Below are 24,160 nucleotides of genomic sequence, written 5' to 3'. Positions count from 1 at the left end.
GGAATTGAAGCCTGTTAAACAGTAGCGATGTGATTCTTTTTCATCAAGATGAGATATGTTGATGAATTCTTCTGTCCGGGTATCATTTAGAAAATTTTGAATATATTGAAAACTTGGAATTTATTAACATTAAAGATAGACGAAACTGGAAAATAGGTGAACTTTAAAGGGCAATTGTGAGTAATAAATCCAAGATAATTGCTAGCCCATCAGTGCGAATAAGTATTGGAATATAATCACAGTGATTGGGTTGAAACTAGTCTCTTATATTTCATTTTGAGCTTATATTTTATTTTAAATTTGGAGAAATGAAGTTAGCGGACCTTCGAGAGTTTTTGAGTAAAGATAAGAGTCACCAGGATTTGAAGCTAGTAAATAGTTCTGGTGAGGAAGTGGATGATATCGTATCAGCAGAATATGTTACTATCAATGGAGAAAACAAAAAACTTGATGAGCCAACAGAGTTTAGCTTAGATGGTCAACAAGTGCCGTTGAGAGTTGTTGTTCATTGTTGGTTACATCGTGAGTCCAGCGCAGCCGATTATTTGGCAGACTGTCAGGCCAAACAATTAACAAATGTGTCTTTCTTGCAAAGAAATGATTTGATCCAATGGTTGTCTGGGGAGACAGAAACTTCTCAGTATGTCAATGTTGGCAAAAAGGCTGGCGACAATGACAAAACTGATTTGTCCGCGTCTACATCTACTAAGACAGAGGGCAACAATGTGGTAAAAGACAAGGGTGAAGTATTCCCTCATGAGCGTGCTCTTTTAGATCATAACTCATCACTTAGAGGTTCAAAGCCAACGAACTTCCATTATCTAATAAAAGAAGCGGAATTGAAATTAGTACATTCTTTCAAGACCGCTACGAAATCAAAGGGTGGAGTTTCCAAGCCTGCGCACGGCAAATCAAAACCATCTACACAGAAGGATCCAATCATCTTAATCCCATCAGCGGCATCTTCTATTTTCACCATTGCCAACATCAAGCAATTCCTAGAAGAATCGAAATATATCAATCCCAAAGATTTGCCAAATTCACACAAGGACCTAGTAACAGCGGTGAAGAAGTTCGATCGTATATCAAGACCGATTAAGTTCTTGATTGTAAATAACACAAAGTTGTTTACTCAACCAGAATATTGGGACCGTGTCGTTGCTGTGTTTACTACTGGTCATGAATGGCAGTTTTCGAACTACCAATGGTCAAACCCAGCAGAATTGTTCCAACATTGCAAAGGGTTTTATTTCCACTTCGCTGGAGATCTTGTCCCAAAGACTGCTGAGCAGTGGAACGTACAAAAAGTTCAACTCGATAAAAACAAGCGTTTCAGAGACATTGAAGTTTCTCGCTTCTTCTGGTCCATAATAGAAAGAGAATTGTTAACTAGAGGCTACCACTGAAACTTTATGTAATTTTATAACAGTCAAGAAACGAAATGTAGTATAAAAATCCTCCGGTATATCACTGTTCACCTTTGTTTCGCCCTTGAGACGATGGTGACATTGAGATTTTTCGAGCTACCCCAGATCTTTTATATTATGTTAGGGAAACGTTTCAAAATTTGAAGCATATGAGATCTGTACGGGAATGAAAAAAAAAGTATATTATGACGGTTGAAATATTAAAACAAAATTCTAAGTGAAATATTAGTACTACTGTTAAGAAAGGAAGAAGGAAGTAGTTATTACAATCTTTAATTCCTTTCCAACTGAACCAGGGCTCTTCGTTGGTTAAAAACTCTTTATGGCTCTACAATTATTATAATAATTACATCGACTTCAGGAAAAAAATGAACGCTGACGCTATAGAGAATAAAGAACGAATCAACCCAGTTTCAGTTACAACAAATACAAGTCATAGCACTAGTGAAATTAAAAACTCAAACTGGTATTTTTCTTCCGATACGGATAATAGTAATAATAATTATTATTATGGGATGAGATCTATGGAATATCTGTCTAAACGTTCTTTAGAAGAGAATTATAAAGAAAGCCCTAAAAGACAAAATATATCTGATAAGAATTGGCAGCACTTATCAAATCTGTACCAGAAGAGGCTGGAATATTATAATTCCCAGGCAAAAAGATATCATAGATTCTATTTGCGTCGAAGAGCATGTGGTTTCTTACCCTATCGTGAAAATTCTGAAAATGTTCATGATTACCCAATATGTAGAACTGAGAGTTTACCGAGAATAATTGTCATCCCTGACATTAAAGGTCAATCAAAAATTCCAAGTGGGCCACGACCAAACCCTAATATTCCTTATAGATCAGTGGTTAAAACTCCGGGCTCAAGAGGTAAATTCCAAGAAAAAAGAGTAAAATTTAGCAACGTGATCCTTAAACACACGTATTGAAAAGAATATATGACACATTTATGTGCTGTGTTCCGAAGTTATAGAAAATTCATCCTGGAACATTCTTGATTGGAGAAACTTGTGGAGTATGTTTTTGACGCTTTTATCTTTTAAGAAATTTGACGAACTTTAACGGACGAATATAAGATGAGGATTAAAAGAGTTAGAAGAATATAGACCTTGTGTAACGAAATTATTTTCCACGTCGCCATAAAAGAATGTTGAATTTAAGATTCAAAAGCGCTTCTCTTTCATATCATAATGTCTGCTCTTTATAATTAACATTATTCTGACACATATGAACTGCTTTTAAAGTGGGAACATTCATAGTCAGGGTAACATATGGTAATATTGAGGAACCTTAAAAGGCTAAGCCTTGGTTGACAACTTGTTAAGCCTCAGATACAAGAAGAAGATAGATGTTTCTTGCCAAGGTAGCTGAGTCGGATTAGGCTGGACGTTAATAGCGCTAGACAAGAAATCGGCTAGAACAGGTTTCAAGATGGGAGCAACCCCTTCTAGAATTGTGGACAATTTGTTAGATGATACAAACTTCGATCGAGATGAAATAGACAGATTGAAGAAGAGATTTATGAAGCTAGATAAAGATAGCTCTGGCTCCATAGACAAGACTGAATTTATGTCGATACCAGGTGTTTCTTCGAATCCACTTGCGAAAAGAATTATAGAGGTTTTCGATGAGGATGACAGTGGGGATGTTGATTTCCAAGAATTCATCAAGAGTTTATCAATATTTAGTGGAAGAGGAGAGAAGGATGCCAAGCTACGCTTTGCTTTCAAAATATATGATATCGATAAAGATGGATATATTTCAAATGGTGAATTATTCATTGTTTTGAAGATAATGGTGGGAACGAATTTAGAAGATGAACAATTACAACAAATTGTAGATAGGACAATTATGGAAAACGACAACGATGGAGACGGAAAGCTTTCTTTTGAGGAGTTCAAAAGAGCAGCAGAAACAACAGAAGTTATACAGTCGTTAACCCTTCAACATAATATATGATAAGTCTCAGTTGATGGAATAATAATTAAAGACAAAAAAAAAATAAATGAAGTGGCTAGTATGCCTACCAAAACTCGAAGCAAATATTATAACAGCAGTAGGCGCTAGTTCAATTCCATATTAGAAAAAAACCTTATATAATAAAAATAACATCGATTTTATGGTTTGTGTACGGAAAAGACAGGGAAACCAGTCCCTGCCGAATAATAGAATTATTAAAGACTACACTTCTAATAAGTTAAAACACTATTGAAAAAAAAAAGTTGAAAGAAAGTCGTGATCAAATAGCGTATCTGAATTTCAAGTTCTCGAAATCAGTCAAATCTGCAAATTCGATGTTTTCAATAACTGGTTCATTTACTCTTTCTGCTTCAATCTTGTCTCTTCTCTTGTTTTCTCTGACGTTAACAACGTAAATAACCACAATGAGCACTAGAGCTGCAGCGTAACACACGACCAATGAGACTTTTGCACCGTTGTAGTCTGGTGCTTGACTGTCGATAAATGTATGTGGACCTGCAATATTTGCACCGGCGTAGGCCAATAAATTAATAGAAGAGACTGTCCATTTTTTAGTGTATCCCAGAGTGTTCGAAGATATACAGGATAAGACACAAATGAAAGACACTGGTGCGATACCGATGAGCATGAAACCTGCTAGTCTTGCGTGTTTATCGTGTTTGGCAAATGCAAGCATACAAACACCGATGAAACAAACAGCGGTAGCAATAAATGCCCAAACCAATCTGGAAGACAAAACTTTGAGTTTACGTTGGAAACACCAGAACGATAGAAGACCAAACAATGGACAACCAACAAGTTCAACTGCACCGGAACCCATGTTAACTAACAAACTCTTACTAGTTGAGTAACGGAAATCACTTTTCAAAAGAATGGAAGAGAAGTTTGTAACACCACCATTTGGAATATTCGAGGCAACTGAGAAGAAGAAATACAACCACGTTCTGATATCCTTCAAAGCTTCCAAGAATTGATGCTTCTTGAAGTGATGGTTACCGAAACCTTGTTGGTTATCTCTAATTCTCTCGACCAAGAGAAGTTTTTCTTCTTCGCTAAAGAACCATGCCTTGTCTGGGGAATCAGGCAAATGTAACATCATGATGAAACCCATAAAGATCGTGATACAGCCCGTGATGATGAAAACCAGTTTCCATGCTTCAATAGAGTATGAATTTTGATGGGTGAAAAGACCATATGCGATGGAACCACCCCAGATCGTACCTAAACCATTAAAACCAAACCAGAAGTTGATTCTGGAGAACTGTTCCTCTTTTCTCCAGTACTGAGATGTGATAATAGTAAATGCGGGAGTGATGGCAGATTCAAGGAAACCTAGCAAACATCTTAGGAAGATGAATGAAGGGTAATTTACCGAAGGCGCAGCGTGGAGCGCAAGAACCATACCCCAGATAATGATAATGGTAGTCAACAATTTCATAAATTTCTTGGCCTTTTGCATGATTGGAGGAAGAATAAACAACCCTCCAAGGTAACCGAAGTAGAACGCGGAACCAACATAGGAATACTGCTCACCGTGCATCTTCAAGTCCTTAACAAGACCCATGATAGATGCGTTAGAGGTCGTAACTTTGTCCATGAATTGCACCGAGTAAATCATACACATAATAGGGAAAAGCATTAGATCGGTCTTTCTCAACAATTTGGCGTTCAATTCTGGCGTCAAAACCACACCTTTCGACTTCAAAGCCAATCTCATCGCATCATCGACATCACCAGTGATATCAACTTCCTTACCATCTGGAGACAAAATCGTCGTTATGACGGCATCTCTGTGTGCCATGTCTTCGGCTGTAACCGAAATAACCGTCTTGATCTTCTCATCGTGAGAGTGGTTGGAGGGTTGGTCCGACGAATCAATCGTCACACCAATGTTGTGTTCTTTTTTGTCTGTCATCTAGTCAAAGAAAGGCAGTATAGCTTTGCTTCTTGTTACTACTACTACTCAACCTCCAATCCCAAGAACCGAAAACCAAACAACATCAAACGTCTCACCTCTCAATCGGACTTCAATCCATCGCAATACCATACCCTTATATATTCTTCATACTCCATCCATCCCATCGATAATAACATATCACACACATCTCTCTGCACCTTCCCCAAACGAACCAAGCTCTCAGCTCATATCGAAATCTAATCTTATCGTTCCTCACATCTACCCTCTCCTGCCTTGAAATCGCACTCTCATTCTCTCACTGTCTCACTGTCTCACTCTCAATGTTTACCTCCAGTAGTCATGCTATAGCAAACAAAACCAGTCCACCACCTTTACGCTTGCCCAGTCTTATCGGTACGCCTAGCCTAATCAGAGAAGCCTTGGCAATCAAAATGCACCACTACTACGGCTACTGCGTTTCCCCTCTATACCAAAAGAAATAAATCAAAAGCGCGTCCTTCGAGATTCGTGCCGCCAGCCAGTCACTCATCCTCCGACACTGATACCTGCGCTCATCGGTTCCCTTTTTTACTTTCTTCTTTTTCTGTTTTTCCCCCTTTCGTGACTTGGAACAGCTGGAAATCGAGAAGAGTTAGGCTCTCAATTCCGCTGGCCTGTGCGCTAACGCCTGCGGCGGACAGAAGCGCTCGTATCGGCCGCACAACTATTTCCTAAAAGGGGATAATGCAGCCGAAGGAGACCGAGATTTGATATGAGTGAGTCAAGCAAGGGTCCAATTTTTTTTGGTTTGGTTTGGTTTGGTTTACCATCCCAACGCTATTCCGTGCGTGTACCCAAAAGCCATGGAGAGGTGGAGATAAAGGCTGCGGCGGTCTGCCTCCCCAAGTTTATCTAGAGATCTATTATTGTTATTTTTCTGTTCTTTCTAATTTCTTTCTTATCTATGAATTAAGGGGAGCGCACACTTGAGCGAGCGAGCGAGCTTGCTAGCTTCTACATAGCGTTAGATATTATTGTACTATACGAATAGCGTCACTATTACGCATGATTTTGCCGATCAAACTGATATCCTCTAGCGATTCCTGAGGTACCTTCCTCCATTGTCGCTCCATCTTCCTCCAGTTCGCTGTCTTGTTCTTGAGTTTGGTAATCGCTACCGAGACCTGTCCATTGACGAGTCTGTAAGAAGGCAGCAGAGGTAGAGACTGTGTTTTTGATGGCGACAGTTTTTGAGAACTGTTGGACTAGTTCTGTGGAGTCCGATGATCTTACCTCGTTGATCGGTGTTTCAATCTCTAGTCTTTCGATTCGGCGGAGAGGTCTTGAGGTAGAAACGTATTGGCCTGTGACGGCGTTGAACTCCGGAGCGTCGTCCTCGTCTTCATTCTGATTCCCATGTCCATGTCCATCCCCAACCTCATCGTTGTTATCTTCTTCGTGTTCAATCTCTTGGATGATTTTCTCAAAGTCCGTGATCCATTGTCCTGTCCATGTGACTTCATTGTCCAAGGCCATGATAAGCTCATACGGTGTAACGATCGGTTTGTAGAATTCGTTATACTGGTCTAAAACGATACCGCCTTGGCCACATCCGAGGATACACCACACGTCTATCGGTTCGAAGTTTGCGAGCTTCGCGACGTTGGGTTTCCCAACCACAAACATGTAGTGTTTCTTGCCGTTTTCTTTGAGTAGTTTGGTTAGCTTGTTGATGGTCTCCTTGGTATTGCGCAACGACAAGGTGTTCACTAGTATTCCCACGGTGCCCGCGGTTCTGGCCACATGCATGAACTTATACCGTTTCATCATCGAGGGGAATGGTCCATGGTTCACGCTGTTCGTTTCCGGATCGTACAGCGTCACTGATTCAAATTGGGTCGTCAAGAACAAGAGATGTGGGTCTTTCGGTATCGTGATGTGGAAGAGCTTGTAGTCGTGCATGTCTAGCTCGTTGTCGTTGTCGTCGTCATTGTCAACTGTGGTTCTATCACCGTATATAATTCTGTTGCCAAAGGTGGCATGCTTCTTGTATGTCGATTCGTCAACTCCGCTGTATCCAACTATGTGGTTATTCTCCTCTAGCATTCCGCGGTTGATGTCTGCAAACACCAGGTTGGAATACCCCCCGTCTTTTAACATATGGTATAGCGCGTGCATGTGTATCGAGTATGGCGCATCCGCCATCAAACAGACTTTGGCGTCCTTTTCGCTGTACTCACTCTCGAACCGTTCCTTCACTGCGGCGAGGTTCAGGCTGGGTCTTCCAAATGAATAAATAACAGGGAGCTTTTGCACTGCATTCATGCACGCGTCTCCAAAGTGAACGACAATATCACCGTGTACATGCTCACTAGCCACCTCGTCGACGCAGCAAGAACTGTACGAGGTATCGGCAAGTATCCAAATCTTCCTTCCGGCTTGTTGTTGGAACGCCTTGGACGCACATTCGCCCTTTGATTGACCACAGCAGTCGCTGCCGCTACCACATGACTCCTTGACCGTATCCACTACACACGCTTCTCCATCAGAGACACATAGTTCTTTCTGCATTAATTGAACAACTATTGAGGAGTCCAATACCAGCTCATCTGGGAATTGTAATGTAATTTTTTGGTACTGTGGATGCTCCTTGAAGAACTGGATTAGGTCAGGCACACTATAGTAGGCACTTATTAGCTCAGAGACGTTCTCTGCTGTTACGTCTGGCCCAAGGTAAGATCTCGAACGAGTTGACTTCTCATAACTCTGAAATTCAAATGTCTCTTCTGTTTGCGCTGTAGAGAGGGATGGTGCCACCAATACTGAATCGCTCATTTTATATTGGGTTATATATGAGCACTATGCAGCGTGAACTTCTCTTTACGATGGCTTTCTCTTTTCACTGACCGATGCGATGAGCTTGCTAATTGATGTTTGAATTTTTGTAGCGCTGAAATTTTTCAACATTTCAGTATTGGTACGGCTTTATTCATATCATGATAATGAGAGTAGTAATAATAATAATATATACAATATACAAACTGTCATAACCAAGGAAAGGATAGCTTCATTAAAGAGATCACATACACACACTTAGGAAAAATATGCACGTCCCCAGTTATCGATAGAGATATAATGTGTAATTAACAATCGGCTTACCGTTTTTTCAAGTGCCCAACCGTACTAAATTTTTCACTATATATATCTGTACTCAAAATTCTTTGTAATGAAGAAGAGTGAAAAAAGTCATCTTTTCTATTTGTCGAACTTTTAATTAATCATTGAAAGGAAAGACTCATGTTATGGAGAAGTTCTGCTTATATTGCTGTTAAAGACTTAAAACGTTGTACCATATCGCACAAAACAGAAAGCAATACCTTAAAACAATGATTTCTGAATATATTCTTGGCACTCCATGTGATATGCATGTTCATTTGAGAGATGGTGACATGTGCAAGTTGATTACACCTACTGTGAAGGAAGGTGGTATCTCTGTCGCATATGTTATGCCAAACCTTCAACCACCTATAACGACTCTAGAAAGAGTTCAGGAGTATAAGGCCCAATTGGAAGCGCTAGCTCCAGAAACTACCTTTTTGATGTCTTTCTACCTTTCTAAGGATTTGACTCCGGAGTTGATTCACCAGGCAGCAAAAGTAAATGCTATCCATGGTGTCAAATGTTACCCAGCTGGTGTCACTACCAACTCTGCGCAAGGTGTTGATCCAAACGACTTTAGCGCTTTCTACCCATTGTTCAAAGCTATGGAAGAAGAGGGTATTGTATTAAATCTACATGGTGAGAAGCCAAGTGTAGCTGGTGAAAAAGAAGACATCCATGTTTTGAACGCCGAGGAATCCTTTTTGCCAGCTCTTAAAAAATTGCATGCTGATTTCCCTAATTTGAAGATAATCTTGGAGCACTGTACCACAGCAGCTGCCATCAAAACTATCGAAGAAATCAATGCAGGTATCGTTGACATTAAAGATATAAGAGTTGCAGCCACCATCACTGCTCATCATTTAAGCCTAACTATTGACGACTGGGCTGGTAATCCAATCAACTTCTGCAAACCTGTGGCTAAATTACCAAGTGACCAAAGAGCTTTGGTCAAGGCAGCTACGTCTGGTAAACCATACTTCTTCTTTGGATCTGATTCTGCCCCACATCCAATTGAGAATAAAGCCAAGCATACCGGTGTTTGTGCCGGTGTGTATTCTCAATCTTTGAGTATTCCATACTTAGCTGAGGTTTTTGATTCTCAAGGAAAATTGAGCGAACTCAAGACTTTTGTCTGCATTGCTCCATTGTCATTTTACGCATTGAAGCCAGAAGACATTAAATCTAAGCAGAAAGTTGTGCTTTACAAGCGAACACAAACTGTCCCAGAAATTATCACTAACGAATCGGGTATCAAGGTTGCACCATTCAAGGCAGGTGAAAAATTGCACTGGTCTGTTAGATGGAATTAATGAATCAATGAGATATTTTACTTATTATACATAGTTATCAAACCTTATTTATTCCCATCTTCGGAAGAACCAGTCTCTTTCGTCTCCTTTTCCTTTTCTTTTAGTCCCTTTTCCCTCAAACCACGGATTAGGGCTTGAGGACCCTCACCCGCGTATGGGTAACCAAACATACTGGAAAGCTGCTGCCCAGCGAAACTCTGCTTCGTGGCCTGGTCTAAGGTATCAACAGCTTGCTGAAAGAAGGGTCCTCTCACACATTTGATGAGGTTTCCTTTATTTTTTTCTATATCTTCTGGAAGACAGGTGTATAATGATTGCAGCTCTTTTGAATCTTCAGATAAAGATTCAATGTGCTTAACTAGCATATCCTTTGTGAGAAAATCAGAGAGGTGTTTGATGGGAATGAATCTACAGCATTAACAGGTATTAGTAAAAAAGGAACATTTCGTTGGACAGAAGAAGTGAATATAATAAATCAAAGAAGACAGCAAGAGCATGAGGTGAGGTACTAAGCTTCGTCGTATTACACTGTATAATACTGTATCTTTTTTTTTATTTTCTTTGCCCCCCCCACTTGCGTCCTCCATTGATTCAAATATGATTCAAATACGACAATGTACAATGTGTGTATATACTTACGGATTTGATGCAGCTTTCGGTTGCTCATCGGAGGCCTTTTCATTTTCGCTAGGTTTTTGCTCATCTTCCGTTTGGTCAACATCCATCTTTTCAGCCTCAGCCTCAGCCTCAGGTTGTGTTACTTCTTCCTCTTCCTCTTCTTCAAACTCCAACAATTTCTGAAGCTTAGCAAGCAATTCTTTATCCTTCTGGCTCCACTCATTGAGCGATTCAGTACCTACATGCTTATCCTGTAGCCAGAAAAACCATTTCTCACCACTGGAAAAGAGCAAACACAAGATTCTACCGTTCTTGGAAGATTTGATGTCCACCCACTTCGTTTCCCCAGGAATCAAAATAAACTCAATTGGATCTACTGAACTTCCAGCTGTCTTTTCCTTAGTACTCCATTTAAAGTCATAAAATCCTTGTGCCTCCTCACTTGGCTTGATCACAATCTTACCCTTCATAGGCTTCGGCGTGCAGATCTTGCTTTCCTCATTGTAGTCACATTTTCCTGCTCTGAATTCGATAGTTTCCGTCATAGTGCTGTATTATCTTTAAAGAAACGAAGCCCTTTACAAATTGATTATCCGAATCCTCAATAAGTAATTGACAATTGACAACTACCAAATTACACACTTATGATTAACAATAAATCTATCCCAAAACTCTAAGTTTACATGAGAATGCTTATTCTTTGTATAGTGAAAGAAGTTAAGGATTAGAAAACGAGTTTTGCCACTTCTTCAATTAACCCAGGCGACAAAAAAGCGATCATGTGACATAAATATTCTGGACCGTATTTATTTGTCTTTTTCGGTTTACAGATTTCTAAAAAATTTCATATCAAACGATACAGAAAAATACAGACATAAACTTTATTTAAAGTTAAAACAACTAATATAATGAGGTTGATGTTTAACATTACTAGCGTATAATTGGTTTACTTTTTTTGGTTGGAAACAGTAGTATCGGGCTCAATTGGTATATTAACGGGTGTGGGATTTTGTGAATAATCGTAGACTTCCTGCTTTTGATTTTCGTAGTGAAATTGGAAAGTATAAGAAAGTCTTCTGATTCATGCGCATGATGTCAGAATCTGATATTTCAAGCAATGGGAACATTGAGGCTCAAAATTCAGGCCAATTGAATGGGTCAAAACGTTTTGAATGGATACCCACACATAAGATTATTCCTGGTACCGTTATTCGTGCATTTCTACCGCTCAAGAAATGCCCGGAACTCGTTTTAACCTCGAATGATTATGCTGATCTTTACCCCGGGGATGAAGTTTTTGTTGTAGAGCAAACCAAGGATGGGAAGTGGTGTCGAGGTTATGTGAGCAATGACTTGATGCCCATGGACTTTATTAGTAACATGAACAGTGATTCAGAGGAATTGCCTAAGCAGAAAATTCAGCTGTTGATCTTCCCCAGACGATTTGTTCATTTGGATTTTGATAAGAGAATTGAGGATTATGAGTTCTTGAGATTCCCTACTGAGGAGGAATACGAGCAAGGTAACGAAAGTCAAGCTGCTAAGCTTCCAAGCTTGTATAGGTTAATGAAGACTTCCAAGACCTCGAGGTCGACCAGACCTGCGTATCCTTACCACGTTGCAAATTCCTACTCTTTGAATAGAGAAATTCTCTTGAGCTTGTTCATTCTGACCAAGCATATCTACTACCTATACTCTTTTGGAGCGTTTGAAGTTGTCGAGCAAATGTCTAAATTGTACTACAAGCTTGATGCTGAAAGAATTAGACTACAAGAGCAATTCATGACTAGCACTGAGAGATCGGCGATAATAAAAAGTGTTCTTGCCCTAATGAGCAAAATACCAAAGCTAATCGCCTCCCAAGCGCTGACCAAGAAGGCGGGAACCGTAAGGAAGAGTGAAGCGTTGGATCCAGCTGGTTATAGGGGTGTATTGACCCGTAACGAAGAAACAGGGGAGCTATTGACTAATTCCGTGTCCCCACAGCACATGGCAGCTAGTACATCACTATATGCACTAACGACAAACTATCCGGTTTCCAATGTCAATGATTTGAAATTGAAGCCCGATGTAAACAACAAATTTCACTCGTTCCCCCCATCTCAAATCTTAGTCGACTGCCATGAAATTATTGGTAAGTTGATATCCGATCAAAAATCACAAGACCTCGTTGCTTATTTGTACCTAAGAACAGCAAAAGAGGTGCTTACAGAGTCATTTATTATCGACTTGAAGACGATAAAAAATAACTCGTTTGAGACGGTGTCATCCGTTCTCTTCAGAAATTTGCCTTACAATATCTGTGAAAATAATAAAGTTTACCTAGCTGTTGAGATAATTGAAAACACCAAAGTTATTCTTGATGAAAATGGGGAACAGAAGATTATCAAACCTTTCGTTCCTTTCCATGGAGCTGCTAATGATTCTGTCCAAGTTATTAGACGTGGTGTTGTGGCAGGTGCCACTGATATTACACGTGTTTTTTCCAAGGGAAAAGGTTCTTTGGCATCGGGTTATGCCTATAATTTTAAAGTAGAGCTATTGGCTTCTTTCTATACTAACAAAGCAGGAGAGCCAGAGGACACTCCAGTCGATTTAAGTGATCCACAAAAGATTGCTAATTTAATGAAAAACAAGAACAAAATTTCCAATAAAAACAACGGTTGGGGTGATCTGATTGACAGAATTATCAACGACTCCCATACTGGTATTGCAGTCACATCTCAGATAGAGAGTGTTTTGGTATCCGTGAAAGAGATTAAAAGTGATTGCAACTTTCTTCAAACTAGTGTCGCAAACTCAACTGCTATTACAACTGTTTATCCGCAATTCTACGACACTTTATCTTCCTCGCAATCTGATAGGATATATATGACTCTTGACAAGGTAACCCTATATGGAATCGAAAGTCATAAAACCAATATCTCTAATATTACGATTCAGGTTTCCTCAAACAATGAGAACGTGACCTTCAGACGTAGTGGGGTAGATAATTACTATAAAAGATGGTCCTTTGTCTCTATTAGGCCGGGTGAATTAGTAAATGAGACTATAAGAATTGATGGTATTGATTCCATGAGCAAAGAGGAAACACTACGTGTCTCTGCTTACTTAAATGGTCGTTTGTTGGCGAAATCAAGGTTCTATGTTAAAAAGGGACGCCAAATCCTTGAATACAAGAGAAAGTCAGTATTCCAACTTATTTCTAGTTTGAGTAAACCTTTAGTAGAGATTGAGGTTGGAACGACTTATATTGGAACTAACTTCAATATGGATAAAACACTTCATGGTTTGATATCGTTGCTACGAAAGAATAAGTTTTCTGAAGAAGAATTTGAGCCAAAAACAATAGAATTGTTGAAAGCCTTGAAAATGGTTCCTCTAACACAAGTGACAAAATACTTCGGTTCAACTCTTTTGACATTATTGGAACTTCTTCACTACATCTGTTATGTAAACAAGGCAAGGTATTCAGAGGAACTAAAAAAAGCAATATTTACAGCGCTAGTACAATTCCTAGACATGAATATTGCTCGCCATGACAATTGTAAACATTTATTCAACGATTTTGTTGAGGAAATTGAAAGAGAAAATGTTAAATATTTCCCAGAATTGGGCCCTACTTTGGTCAATATGATGTCGCAACAATTCAATTCATCAAAAGAATCTTGGACTTACGTTGGAAGAGCGTTGTGTCGTTCATATGTCTTGATTTTAAGGCTTAGTAGACTATTTTCTAAAGATTTCGTTGGTTACCATGAAGAAGTTGACGCATTTTTCAGTTCACTATGTGTGTTTTTCTCAGTGACAAATGATTCCGTTCTAGTTGATCAGGTTGCTATTTTGGAATCATATGATCTTGCTATTAATGAATCTTCGGCAATTTTCGATGATACCCATTTAATTCAGTTGATTTCTATGCTATTCGATGCCTGCCAAAAAAAGGAAGATGCTACACATTTTGGTCAAAGTGATCAGTCCTCCAAAGAAAAAAGATTCGTGAATGCTAAGTTCCTACTATTAAGAAGAATAATTCAATGCTCCAATTTGTCTTCTTTTTTCCAAGATTCTACGGAAAATGCAACAAGATTAAACTTTTTGAATCAGGTAATTGGTTGGTGTTTTCAACCGCTCATTAAACACAATGAAACGCTTCCAGATCTTACTAGTGTGAGTTTTGCGAATGGTGTGCTAATATCTATCATAGAGGGATGCGAAGATGCCGTATTCAAAAGAAACTTACTAAGGCTTTTGCCAGTGTTTTGTAGAGCGTTCCTATTCTTAAGGAGAACCTGTGGGAAGCAAGACAAGTTCAGATTCAAGAGAGTTTTTAATCCGTTATTCCCTACTTTTTACCCTCTAGCAGAAATTACTGTTGATTCCATGGTCACTCACGAAATTGTCGTTGAGGTATTGCTAGAAATGACAACAATTATTATTGCACTTACAAGTATAGCAGAAACGCTGTATGGCTCTAACGCCTCGTTCATCAATATAATTGACGAATGTAAAGATGACGAACATTTCCAATCACCCTTATTTATTAAAAAGATTGTGCGCGAGGATTTGATTAGTATATTTAGTACTATCAGTCGGTTAATAAAAGGAGATTTTTACCCATCAAAAAAGTGGTATACCTTTACAGCCGCTACTATGCGGGCATGTATGACATTAGCAGAAATGTGTCTAGATGTTCTTCGAATCTACTATATACCAGAAGAGTCTTCGACGATCGAAAATTTCGATCAAATTGTATGGGGACGTTATGCGAAGATAGTTCTTTCTATTGCTAACCACAAAACAGTAAACAGTACAGCATTGAATCCTTTAGCAAGAAAGGCGCTGTACTTGATTGGAGATGATCTAATAGGCAGATCTGCACACGTATTTGACCAAATTTGGGAACTATTGGGAAATGATACTAGCGGGTTCGATATTGAAAGTAAGTATGGTATCAAACGTTGTTCGAACTATCAACTAACTCTTTTATTGGGTACAATGGATATGGTATCGGACTTCTTTGTGTTTTCTTTGCTTCGCCATGCAGAAGCTAGAAAAGTTGGAAGTAAAGTAATTTGGACTACCTTGGTACTAATATGGATTAAAGAAGATTCTTTAACCGCAGCAATTGAGGAGTTAACACCACAGTTTTTCAACGCCTATCAAAAGGGAGCACTGAAGCCATCGGTTCTGGAAGTAGAACTATTCTTGGATAGTCTTTTGTATACCATTCACTTGGATGTTAATGATAGAATGAAGGACAGTTTGTTTGATTATATCCGTATACTAAGAGATTTCTTGACTGCGATGGCGGAAACAGAGGAAATTCCATCTGGTCCTGAGTTCGACGATGATAGAACAGCAAATCAATTACAAATATTTGGGTATTTGATGTCAATGAACAAACCTGAAATGTTGCATACCTTAGTTAATGATTTGTTCATTAGTTATATGAGAAGAAAAGACTACATCCAGGCAGCACTCTCACTAGAATTGTTGGCATTAACATACGACTGGAATCCGAATGACTCTCTTCCTGCAACGAAATATCCACCTTTACCTCAACAATCCTCTTTCGAACGTAGGGAGTATTTGTATAAGGAAGCAGCAAGGAACTTCACCAAGGGCTTAAAACTTGAAAAAGCTTTAACTGTATACAAAGATTTGGCAGAAGCGTATGACAAAATCAACTATGATTTAGATGGTTTATCATTTGTCCATGGCCAAATATCCAATATCTACACCGATCTCCAAAATGTTGATAGATTGGTGCCAAGTTACTTCAAAGTGTCATTTTATGGTTTTGGATTTCCTAAGAATCTGAGAGGCAAAACGTACATTTTTGAAGGCCTACCATTTGAGCACATTACATCAATTCACAACAGACTCTTAAAGCTATATCCTGGTTCCAAACTTGTTAATAGTTTTACAGAAGCAGATAGGTTACTTGTGTCTCCACCAAATGGTAAGTACATCCATGTTATCAGTGTTGAACCGAAGCTAGAAATATCAGACGAATATGCTACAAGTGAAAAGAAAAACGATATCAATAACAAGGTAAGGTCATATGTCGAAAATAGAAACCTCAGAACCTTTAGTAGTTCCAGAAAAGTTGCTGGTACACAAGGAATCACTGATTTATGGGTGATAGAGTACATCTTCGAGACAAAGTCAACATTCCCAACCTTAATGAACCGTTCCGAAGTTGTGAACATAGGTGAAAAGAGATTGTCTCCTATCAGCAATGCTATAAAATCTTTACAGCAAAAGATTCAGGAATTAAGCGGCCTAGAAGATATGTGCTACAAGCTCATGAAGGAAAACGGAGACTGTTCCGAAATATTTTCAGAACTTTCAAGAAATATCTCAGGTACTATCGATGCTCCTATCAATGGGGGTATAGCTGAATACCGTGTCTTCTATACTGATGAAGAAACAAGATCAAAGTTGCAAGAATCTGATGTGGAACTGCTAATTGCTGCATTTAATGAATTAACCATCGTTCTAAACCGTTGTTTGGCACTACATGGCCAGCTATGTCCACCATCTTTGACGAAATCGCATACAGTTTTACAGGAATTGTTTATCAGAAACTTTGAACGTGAAATTCAAGCCTGCAACATAAATGTTAATCAGACAAAAGAAGAGACTCATTCCAGAATCAAGCAAATTCAATCAACGCAAAGTAGCTTCTCAAAGAGAAATACAATGCTGATGACTCCATCCATTATTTCTGCAAGTCATTCTATCAGATCATCTGGAAGCAATGGAAGTGCCGCTAGAGCAAGCATGCCAGAAACCAGCGCTTCCTATTCATTGAGGTCATCGAAAAGTAATGCGATCTCCCACACACTTTCCCATGCTACTTCACAGGCAACATCCCAAACTCCCTCTCAAGCGCCTTCTCAATCAACGAGAATTATGAGACCAAAAAGCCACATTAATGCTCTCAGAATGAATCGTTGAACGCTGACAAACCATTTCCTGCTTTGCTCATCACATATCGTCGGAGTAAAGATCAAAACGTTCAAAGTGATAAGCCGTTCCCGGCTTTGAAAAAAATGAGGAAATGGAGAAAAATAGTTATAACGACTATTTGATTAGTAGTTGTTAAGAAAAGTAGAGTGTGTATTTATTTCAGATGTATATATTTAGTGTACTTATTAAGTCCACCATTTGTTCCTATTAGGTTTCAATTATTGCAATTCATCAAAACGAAATCATCATGTTCAGAAGTGTATTCCGTGTCGCACCAACTTTAACCAGAGTTTCTGGATTGAGAACTGGATTTGTCAAGCCAACTTTCAGCTCGGCCTCCAGATTCTACGCCTCCTCTTCGCTATCTAAGGATGAAATCACATCTCGTATTGCTGATGTTATTAAGTCGTTTGACAAGACCTCTGCTGCCAGCTCTATCACAGCCGAAACTCAATTCTCAAAGGATTTGGGACTAGATTCATTGGATACCGTGGAGCTATTGGTTTCCATTGAAGAAGAATTCGACATCGAGTTCCCAGACAAGGTTGCTGACGAATTGAAGACCGTGGGAGAAACTGTAGATTACATTGCCTCCAACCCAGAAGCCAACTAGAGCTCTTATGCAAGCAAATCACATCAAAATTCTTGAAGTATAACAAAACAACTTATAATGAATATATATACAATACAGAAATAACCACCAACTCACATATATATAGTATAATTGACGAACATTTTTTATTTTATTCCACTTCTCCTGTCAGACTATGCTACCTTAAATGCATGTGGGGTGCCATCATACTAGTCTTTTGTTCTTAACACTTCAAAATGGCAAATATATAGCTTTTTTTCTATACTATATAATGTATTTTTATCCATATAAATCCATGGAAAGTTAGTGAAGAACACTAAAGATCAGTTGACGCCACAAACAGAACTGCAGACAACAACCATCAGTAATAATGCCCCAAATGAGCCATAATAACAGAGTACTAAGTGATTCTGAAGAAGAGCACTCAGACGAAGATCAACAAATCGTTGACTCTACAAACAAACTTCAGTTGCAGTCTACAAATAATGAGGGGAGTACGTTACACACGGAAATTATACCAGATGAACATCCAGAATATATATCTGCAGATGCAGAATTGGCTGCAGAAATTCCTGATGATGCAGATGTAATCGACTTAGTGCATCTTAAGGTTCAAGCGCTTGAAGATTTGAACCTAATTCGTTTCAAGAACTTAAAGAGGTTATATTTGAGACAGAATTTGATTGAGTCTATAGCCGAATTGGAGGTACTTCCACTTGAGAAAATGGAAGAAATTGATCTCTACGATAACAGGATCAAACATATCTCGAAGAGTGTTAACCTCTTCCCTAACTTGAAAACCTTGGATTTATCCTTTAACAAGATTAGAAATATAAAGAACGTGGACAAGTTGGTCAACCTTGAGAATTTGTACTTTGTTCAAAACAAAATCTCTAAGATCGAAAACTTGAGTACTCTTAAGAATCTAAAGAATCTTGAGTTAGGTGGTAACAGAATCAGTGAAATTGGACCAGACGACTTAAAAGGTTTGGATAATTTGACAGAGATCTGGTTGGGGAAAAACTCTATTTCCAGATTGATGAACTTGTCACACCTCAAGAATCTACGGATTTTGAGCATCCAGTCCAATAAGATTAAGAAAATGGAAGGTTTAGAAGATTTAGAGAATCTTGAGGAGTTATACCTCTCACATAACTTCATAACCAAGATCGAAGGTCTTGAGAAGAATACGAAATTGACCACATTGGATGTTACTGGCAATAGATTAACAAAGATCGAAAACTTGAAGCACTTAGTCCATTTAACCGATTTGTGGGCATCTGATAATCAAATTGACCAATCCTTCGAATCCTTGGGTGAAGAACTTGGACATCTTCCTGAATTTGAAACCATTTATCTAGAAGGGAACCCAATACAGACAAAAAACAGAACTCAGTATAGAAGAAAACTTGTATTGAATTTGGGAGAATCTTTACAAAAAATTGACGCAACTTACGTACGTGCTTGAAAGGGATTCAGCACTTTTTACTCTTTTAATCCATGGTTCCTTTTGAATCAACTTGCATGATACCTGTTTTTGCAACCATTAAGAATAATGAACAACTCATATAACATAAATAATAATTGATAACAAAACTTTCTATAATCCTCATAATTTTAGTAACGAAACAAATGCACCAATGCCAAGAGTCCAACTCCTCAATATAGTAAGGAATATTGCTACAATGACAGCTGGACTGAAACAAACCTATGTGGGGTCTTTAGCTTGCCAAAGAAACTCGTTTTTATCAAAAGACTTTGTCACCACAGTCGTTGCCTGCAATCCAGGCAAGAAGAAGAACACATATGAAGTCGAATTAGAAGACACAATTTTATTCCCAGAAGGTGGAGGACAACCTAGCGACTCTGGTAGAATTCGTGTGGAAAATGGCGAAGTTTTATCTGTTTCTTCAGTGTTCAGAAGAGGCTTGCATGCTGTGCATCTTGCCGACAAAGACATCAACCCAGGAACTAAAGTGACTATTGACATCGACTGGACTAAAAGACTAGACTACATGCAACAACATACTGGCCAACATTTAGTAAGTGCAATTCTTGAACAAAAATGGAATTTAAAGACACTTTCTTGGTCTATGGGAGGTGTTCCAAGTGAAAAGAAGCCTCACATTGAACCATTTGATCTATTCAATTATCTTGAAATTGGAAGAGCACTCACCGCAGAAGAAGTACAGGAGTTAACTGAAACAATCACGAAATACATAACTGTTGATCCAAAGAACATTGAAATTCTTGAGGGGGATCCAGAGTCTCATGAAGAAGTTAGCACTCATAAAGTTCCTGATGATTACGATTTATCAAAAGGTGTTTTGAGGGTTGTGAAAATTGGGAATTTGGACAAGAACCCATGTTGTGGTACTCATTTGCAATCGACTTCACAGATATCTTCAGTCCTCATTTTGCCCAAACAATCTAGCGTAAGAGGTACAAATTCTAGATTGTACTTTATGTGTGGTGATAGAGTGAGAAGATATGCATTGTTTGCTAATGAAACAATTAGTGCTACAAAGAAAGTTCTATCTTGCTCGGATAATGAGATTGTTAATAAGTGCGAAACTACATTGAAGAACTTACAAAAGGCCACTAAAAGGGAACAATACTGGATTAAGGAATTAGCTCAATATTCAGCCAAACCTGTTGTCGAAACTTTGCAAGAGAGATCCAAAGCACACTTGATTCGGGATGAATTTGGTACCCTAGAATTTTTGATTCAAGCCTGGAATGCAATTAACCAACAAGTCACTGAACTTTCCTTGAAAGATTACTGTTATGTTCTTATTGGGAGGGAAAGAGCAACTTCTACTGGCGCAGTATTGATCATTTCTGATTCTGGTGAAAAAATTCAAGAGACTTCTAATAGCATAAAGGCTATAGTTTCGCAGTTGAAAGGTGGCGGTGGTAAAAATGGTGGTAAATGGCAAGGAAAGGTTTCTCAATTCAGAGATAACGAGTTCGAGGAACTCGGGAAGTTCTTACAATCCAATTTCTGAAATTATTTAAATATATACACCATTCAATATTTATTCTTAGTTTAACTACTTTTTAACTCTAAATGATATGCTATATTTGTAAAAGCAGAGTTCCTTCCAATATGCATTCTGGTTTCTATATTTTTTTGATAATGTGTGTTAGATGTGGTCTTCTTAATTCAAAATATTTAGAATATGGATGAAATTAAACACTTTACCAGATTTTAACAATCTAGCTTAGTTTTAAGCAGTTAAAGTTGAATATAAACATGGGAAAATTAGACAACCTAATTGATACAAACAGTCCCGATAGAGGCTATAAATAGGGATAGGGATGCTTCTACTTAGATGTCGAAGAACAGTACTTCATGTTCCAACCAAGTTCAGTTCAAAATTCATAAGATACTGCTCTTCTCACGATACTGATCAAAATAAAATAGACAGTGCAGCCAATACAGCAAATGAAGTATCACAAAAACAAGAGCTCTATATAACAGATCCTATCTCTCCAGGTTCAGTTTTTTTCTTGCCAAATGGTACGAAGATCTTTAACAAATTGGTTAGTTTTATGAAGCTTCAGCAGCAGAATAAATATGGATTTCAAGAGGTTGTAACTCCATTAATTTATAGAAAAACGCTCTGGGAACAATCGGGGCACTGGGAAAACTATAAAGATGATATGTTTAGAGTCGAGGGAAATGACCTATCCAAGGAGGAGTATGGGTTAAAACCTATGAACTGTCCTGGTCATTGCGTTATATTCAAAAGATTTGACAGATCTTATAATGATCTACCATTACGTTTCTCAGATTTTTCCCCTTTACACAGAAATGAAGCTTCCGGTGCATTATCTGGTCTTACAAGAGTTAGAAAATTCCATCAAGATGATGGTCATATATTTTGTACCCAAGAACAAGTTCATCAGGAAATCAAAAAATGCCTAGAGCTAGTGGATATGTGTTACACATCAGTATTTCCAATTTCTGGAAACGATACCAAACCGGCATACTCTTTAACACTATCTACTAGACCTGAGAAATTTGTTGGGGAAATTGAAGTTTGGAATCATGCAGAAGAAACTTTGAAAAGTATCTTGTCAGAATCGGGGCATTCTTATACTATTAACGAAGGGGATGGTGCATTTTACGGGCCTAAAATCGATATTCTAGTCCATGACCATACTGGCAAGAGCCACCAAGTTGCTACTATCCAGTTAGATTTTCAATTACCTGAAAGATTCAAATTAGAATACAAGAGCAAAGATAATGATTACAAGAGACCAATTATGATCCATAGAGCTGTTTTTGGGTCTGTCGAAAGATTCATGGCAATTTTAATCGACTCAAACAAAGGTAAATGGCCATTTTGGCTTAACCCAAATCAATGTATGGTAATTCCAGTGAAAACTCAGGACAAAAAGATAATGGATCTTGCGGAAAAAACTGTTAAAACCTTACGTGCCGAGAATACCGATCCCAAAAGCCCAATTCCTCCTAATAGCTTCCACTTTTCAGTTGATATGGACTGTAGAGATGAATCAGTTAGCAAAAGAATAAGGGACGCCATTAAAAAACACTACTCCTTCATTATAATGATAGGTGATAAGGAGGTAGAAAGTGATAAAGTAGCGATTAGGACTCGAGAATCAAGAAATGTTAATCAGTTGACTCTGAAAGAAGTATTCGATAAGTTCGTGGATCTTGAAACAAACTATAAATAGATAAAATAGATTCTTGCACACTCTCATGTATATAGGTGCCTTTTTCAACACAAAACTATTTTTGTTCATTGTATATGGTGTATTCTAGACTATACAGCGGGGTCATGTCATCAATCTTCCCAGGCCATATGTTTTCTGGCAAATAATCTCCATTTTCATGTAAAAACTGCTGTCTATGATCCAAATCATCTTCATTCAAAGCCATTAACTTTCCTTTGCATTCATCAAGAATGCTTTTCATTTGTATCGCAACCGATTTTCTCCTTTCTCGTTCCTTCAATAGATTGAAATATGCCTTTTTGAATTTATCATAAACTTCGCATAACTCTTGAACCTGTTCAATCTTTCGAATACAAGATTCCTTATAAACTGAGACTAATTTGGCAATATCTTGAAAAATAGACACATACTCCTCACATTTTTCCAATTCCACCATGATTTTTGTTGACAAACCGTAAAAGTCTGCGACGTTTTCTTTAATGCTTGTTATTGTTCCTTCAACATTTTTATAAAATTGAGTAATCTCAGCATCACTTTCGTAAATTAGTTCCCTGATATGCTCCAATTCAGCATCATCATTTTTAACAACTTCGAATAGGTCCTTTAGGTCTTGTGGTGGCAACCCATCAGCTTTTAATATGCTGCACTTATCAAAATGATCCGTGATTGATCTTATATAATCGGTAAGCTCAGATTCATAAGAATTCAATTTGGTTAAATACTCACCTTCTAAAAGCTCAAACAAATGGTTGTCTCTGCTGAAATGCGTTTCATAGTATTTTTTCAACTTTTTTACCTTACCAGCTTTCAGTTGATACTGTACACCTTCCTTAATAGATTTGTAATGTTGTCGTATGTTAGACACCTGTTTCTTAATGAACGGTACCTCATCAAGCTTTTGTTGTAGGATCTCAACATGATCTTCACAAATAAAATCTGCCAAACTTTTATACTCAGCGTTTAGATCATACTTGGTGTTTTTCAACGCATTTATCTTATTGGTTATCTCATCCTGCCAATAATTAAGATCTTTCACAACTCCGACCAGTACCACTTTCGACCATTCGTTATCTAGTAATTCAACAGCAATACACTTCTCTAATATGACTGAGCTAAAAAACTCAACCTGATTTACCAAACAATTAAGTATGAATTGCAGTTTAAGTCTGGATTTTTGACAGCTATCCATCTCGGACCGAATGGTAGAAAGTAACTTTAATGACTCCTCACATTCCACTTGTGCTTTCAAGAGGTGGTTTCTCGCTTTATTCCAATATAAGTCTATTTCTATATCCGGTATACCATCATAATGATAACTCATTGTTTGAATGACCAGCACTCGACGGTTGGGCTGTTCTGCTATGCGAACCCTTAAATCCCAAGGGTCTAAAGTATATATAATGTTTATAATTCAAAGTTAACGAATATTGGAGCCGTTTTAAAATCTACAAAGATAGACAGAAAGTTTTGAAGTGGTAAG

General features: G+C 38.2%; 13 protein-coding genes across 14 annotated transcripts; 9 read left to right on the top strand and 4 right to left on the bottom strand.

Moving 5' to 3' along the window:
* Positions 1-308: 308 nt before the first annotated feature.
* CDC73 (Cdc73p) lies at positions 309-1,406 on the top strand (the record flags this gene model as incomplete). Its single annotated transcript, XM_022822318.1, has 1 exon — positions 309-1,406. The coding sequence occupies one exon, from the start codon at positions 309-311 to the stop codon at positions 1,404-1,406; it is 1,098 nt and encodes a 365-aa protein (XP_022674151.1).
* A 389-nt stretch (positions 1,407-1,795) lies between these two features.
* KLMA_10637 (uncharacterized protein) lies at positions 1,796-2,365 on the top strand (the record flags this gene model as incomplete). Its single annotated transcript, XM_022822317.1, has 1 exon — positions 1,796-2,365. One exon carries the CDS (start codon positions 1,796-1,798, stop codon positions 2,363-2,365), a length of 570 nt encoding a protein of 189 aa, XP_022674150.1.
* A 502-nt stretch (positions 2,366-2,867) lies between these two features.
* Positions 2,868-3,395, top strand: CNB1 (calcineurin regulatory subunit B; the record flags this gene model as incomplete). The annotated part of the gene is made up of 1 exon (XM_022822316.1): positions 2,868-3,395. One exon carries the CDS (start codon positions 2,868-2,870, stop codon positions 3,393-3,395), a length of 528 nt encoding a protein of 175 aa, XP_022674149.1.
* A 280-nt stretch (positions 3,396-3,675) lies between these two features.
* On the bottom strand, positions 3,676-5,331 carry DAL5 (allantoate permease; the record flags this gene model as incomplete). Its single annotated transcript, XM_022822314.1, has 1 exon — positions 3,676-5,331. One exon carries the CDS (start codon positions 5,329-5,331, stop codon positions 3,676-3,678), a length of 1,656 nt encoding a protein of 551 aa, XP_022674148.1.
* A 1,041-nt stretch (positions 5,332-6,372) lies between these two features.
* Positions 6,373-8,148, bottom strand: DPH2 (2-(3-amino-3-carboxypropyl)histidine synthase; the record flags this gene model as incomplete). Its single annotated transcript, XM_022822313.1, has 1 exon — positions 6,373-8,148. The coding sequence occupies one exon, from the start codon at positions 8,146-8,148 to the stop codon at positions 6,373-6,375; it is 1,776 nt and encodes a 591-aa protein (XP_022674147.1).
* Positions 8,149-8,699: 551 nt separating this feature from the next.
* URA4 (dihydroorotase) lies at positions 8,700-9,785 on the top strand (the record flags this gene model as incomplete). The annotated part of the gene is made up of 1 exon (XM_022822312.1): positions 8,700-9,785. The coding sequence occupies one exon, from the start codon at positions 8,700-8,702 to the stop codon at positions 9,783-9,785; it is 1,086 nt and encodes a 361-aa protein (XP_022674146.1).
* A 44-nt stretch (positions 9,786-9,829) lies between these two features.
* On the bottom strand, positions 9,830-10,948 carry RPN13 (the record flags this gene model as incomplete). 2 transcript variants are annotated; one of them, XM_022822310.1, is made up of 2 exons in its annotated part: positions 9,830-10,193; positions 10,425-10,948. In XM_022822310.1, the coding sequence occupies 2 exons, from the start codon at positions 10,946-10,948 to the stop codon at positions 9,830-9,832; spliced, it is 888 nt and encodes a 295-aa protein (XP_022674144.1). The 2 variants fall into 2 exon arrangements, with proteins under 2 accessions (XP_022674144.1, XP_022674145.1); XM_022822311.1 differs by lacking the exon at positions 10,425-10,948 and having other exon boundaries at positions 9,830-10,150.
* Positions 10,949-11,486: 538 nt separating this feature from the next.
* DCK1 (guanine nucleotide exchange factor DCK1) lies at positions 11,487-17,369 on the top strand (the record flags this gene model as incomplete). The annotated part of the gene is made up of 1 exon (XM_022822309.1): positions 11,487-17,369. The coding sequence occupies one exon, from the start codon at positions 11,487-11,489 to the stop codon at positions 17,367-17,369; it is 5,883 nt and encodes a 1,960-aa protein (XP_022674143.1).
* Positions 17,370-17,628: 259 nt separating this feature from the next.
* Positions 17,629-17,994, top strand: ACP1 (acyl carrier protein; the record flags this gene model as incomplete). Its single annotated transcript, XM_022822308.1, has 1 exon — positions 17,629-17,994. The coding sequence occupies one exon, from the start codon at positions 17,629-17,631 to the stop codon at positions 17,992-17,994; it is 366 nt and encodes a 121-aa protein (XP_022674142.1).
* Positions 17,995-18,343: 349 nt separating this feature from the next.
* SDS22 (type 1 protein phosphatase-activating protein SDS22) lies at positions 18,344-19,441 on the top strand (the record flags this gene model as incomplete). The annotated part of the gene is made up of 1 exon (XM_022822307.1): positions 18,344-19,441. One exon carries the CDS (start codon positions 18,344-18,346, stop codon positions 19,439-19,441), a length of 1,098 nt encoding a protein of 365 aa, XP_022674141.1.
* A 172-nt stretch (positions 19,442-19,613) lies between these two features.
* On the top strand, positions 19,614-20,981 carry KLMA_10627 (putative alanine--tRNA ligase; the record flags this gene model as incomplete). The annotated part of the gene is made up of 1 exon (XM_022822306.1): positions 19,614-20,981. The coding sequence occupies one exon, from the start codon at positions 19,614-19,616 to the stop codon at positions 20,979-20,981; it is 1,368 nt and encodes a 455-aa protein (XP_022674140.1).
* A 313-nt stretch (positions 20,982-21,294) lies between these two features.
* On the top strand, positions 21,295-22,680 carry MST1 (threonine--tRNA ligase MST1; the record flags this gene model as incomplete). The annotated part of the gene is made up of 1 exon (XM_022822305.1): positions 21,295-22,680. One exon carries the CDS (start codon positions 21,295-21,297, stop codon positions 22,678-22,680), a length of 1,386 nt encoding a protein of 461 aa, XP_022674139.1.
* Positions 22,681-22,735: 55 nt separating this feature from the next.
* ATG17 (protein kinase regulatory subunit ATG17) lies at positions 22,736-24,001 on the bottom strand (the record flags this gene model as incomplete). Its single annotated transcript, XM_022822302.1, has 1 exon — positions 22,736-24,001. The coding sequence occupies one exon, from the start codon at positions 23,999-24,001 to the stop codon at positions 22,736-22,738; it is 1,266 nt and encodes a 421-aa protein (XP_022674138.1).
* Positions 24,002-24,160: the final 159 nt, after the last annotated feature.

This window comes from Kluyveromyces marxianus, chromosome 1, assembly GCF_001417885.1.
Source record: "Kluyveromyces marxianus DMKU3-1042 DNA, complete genome, chromosome 1".
Classification (NCBI taxonomy): Eukaryota; Fungi; Ascomycota; class Saccharomycetes; order Saccharomycetales; family Saccharomycetaceae; genus Kluyveromyces; species Kluyveromyces marxianus.
The sequence above is the reverse complement of the archived record's forward strand: the minus strand, read 5'-3'. Positions and strand labels throughout refer to the sequence as shown.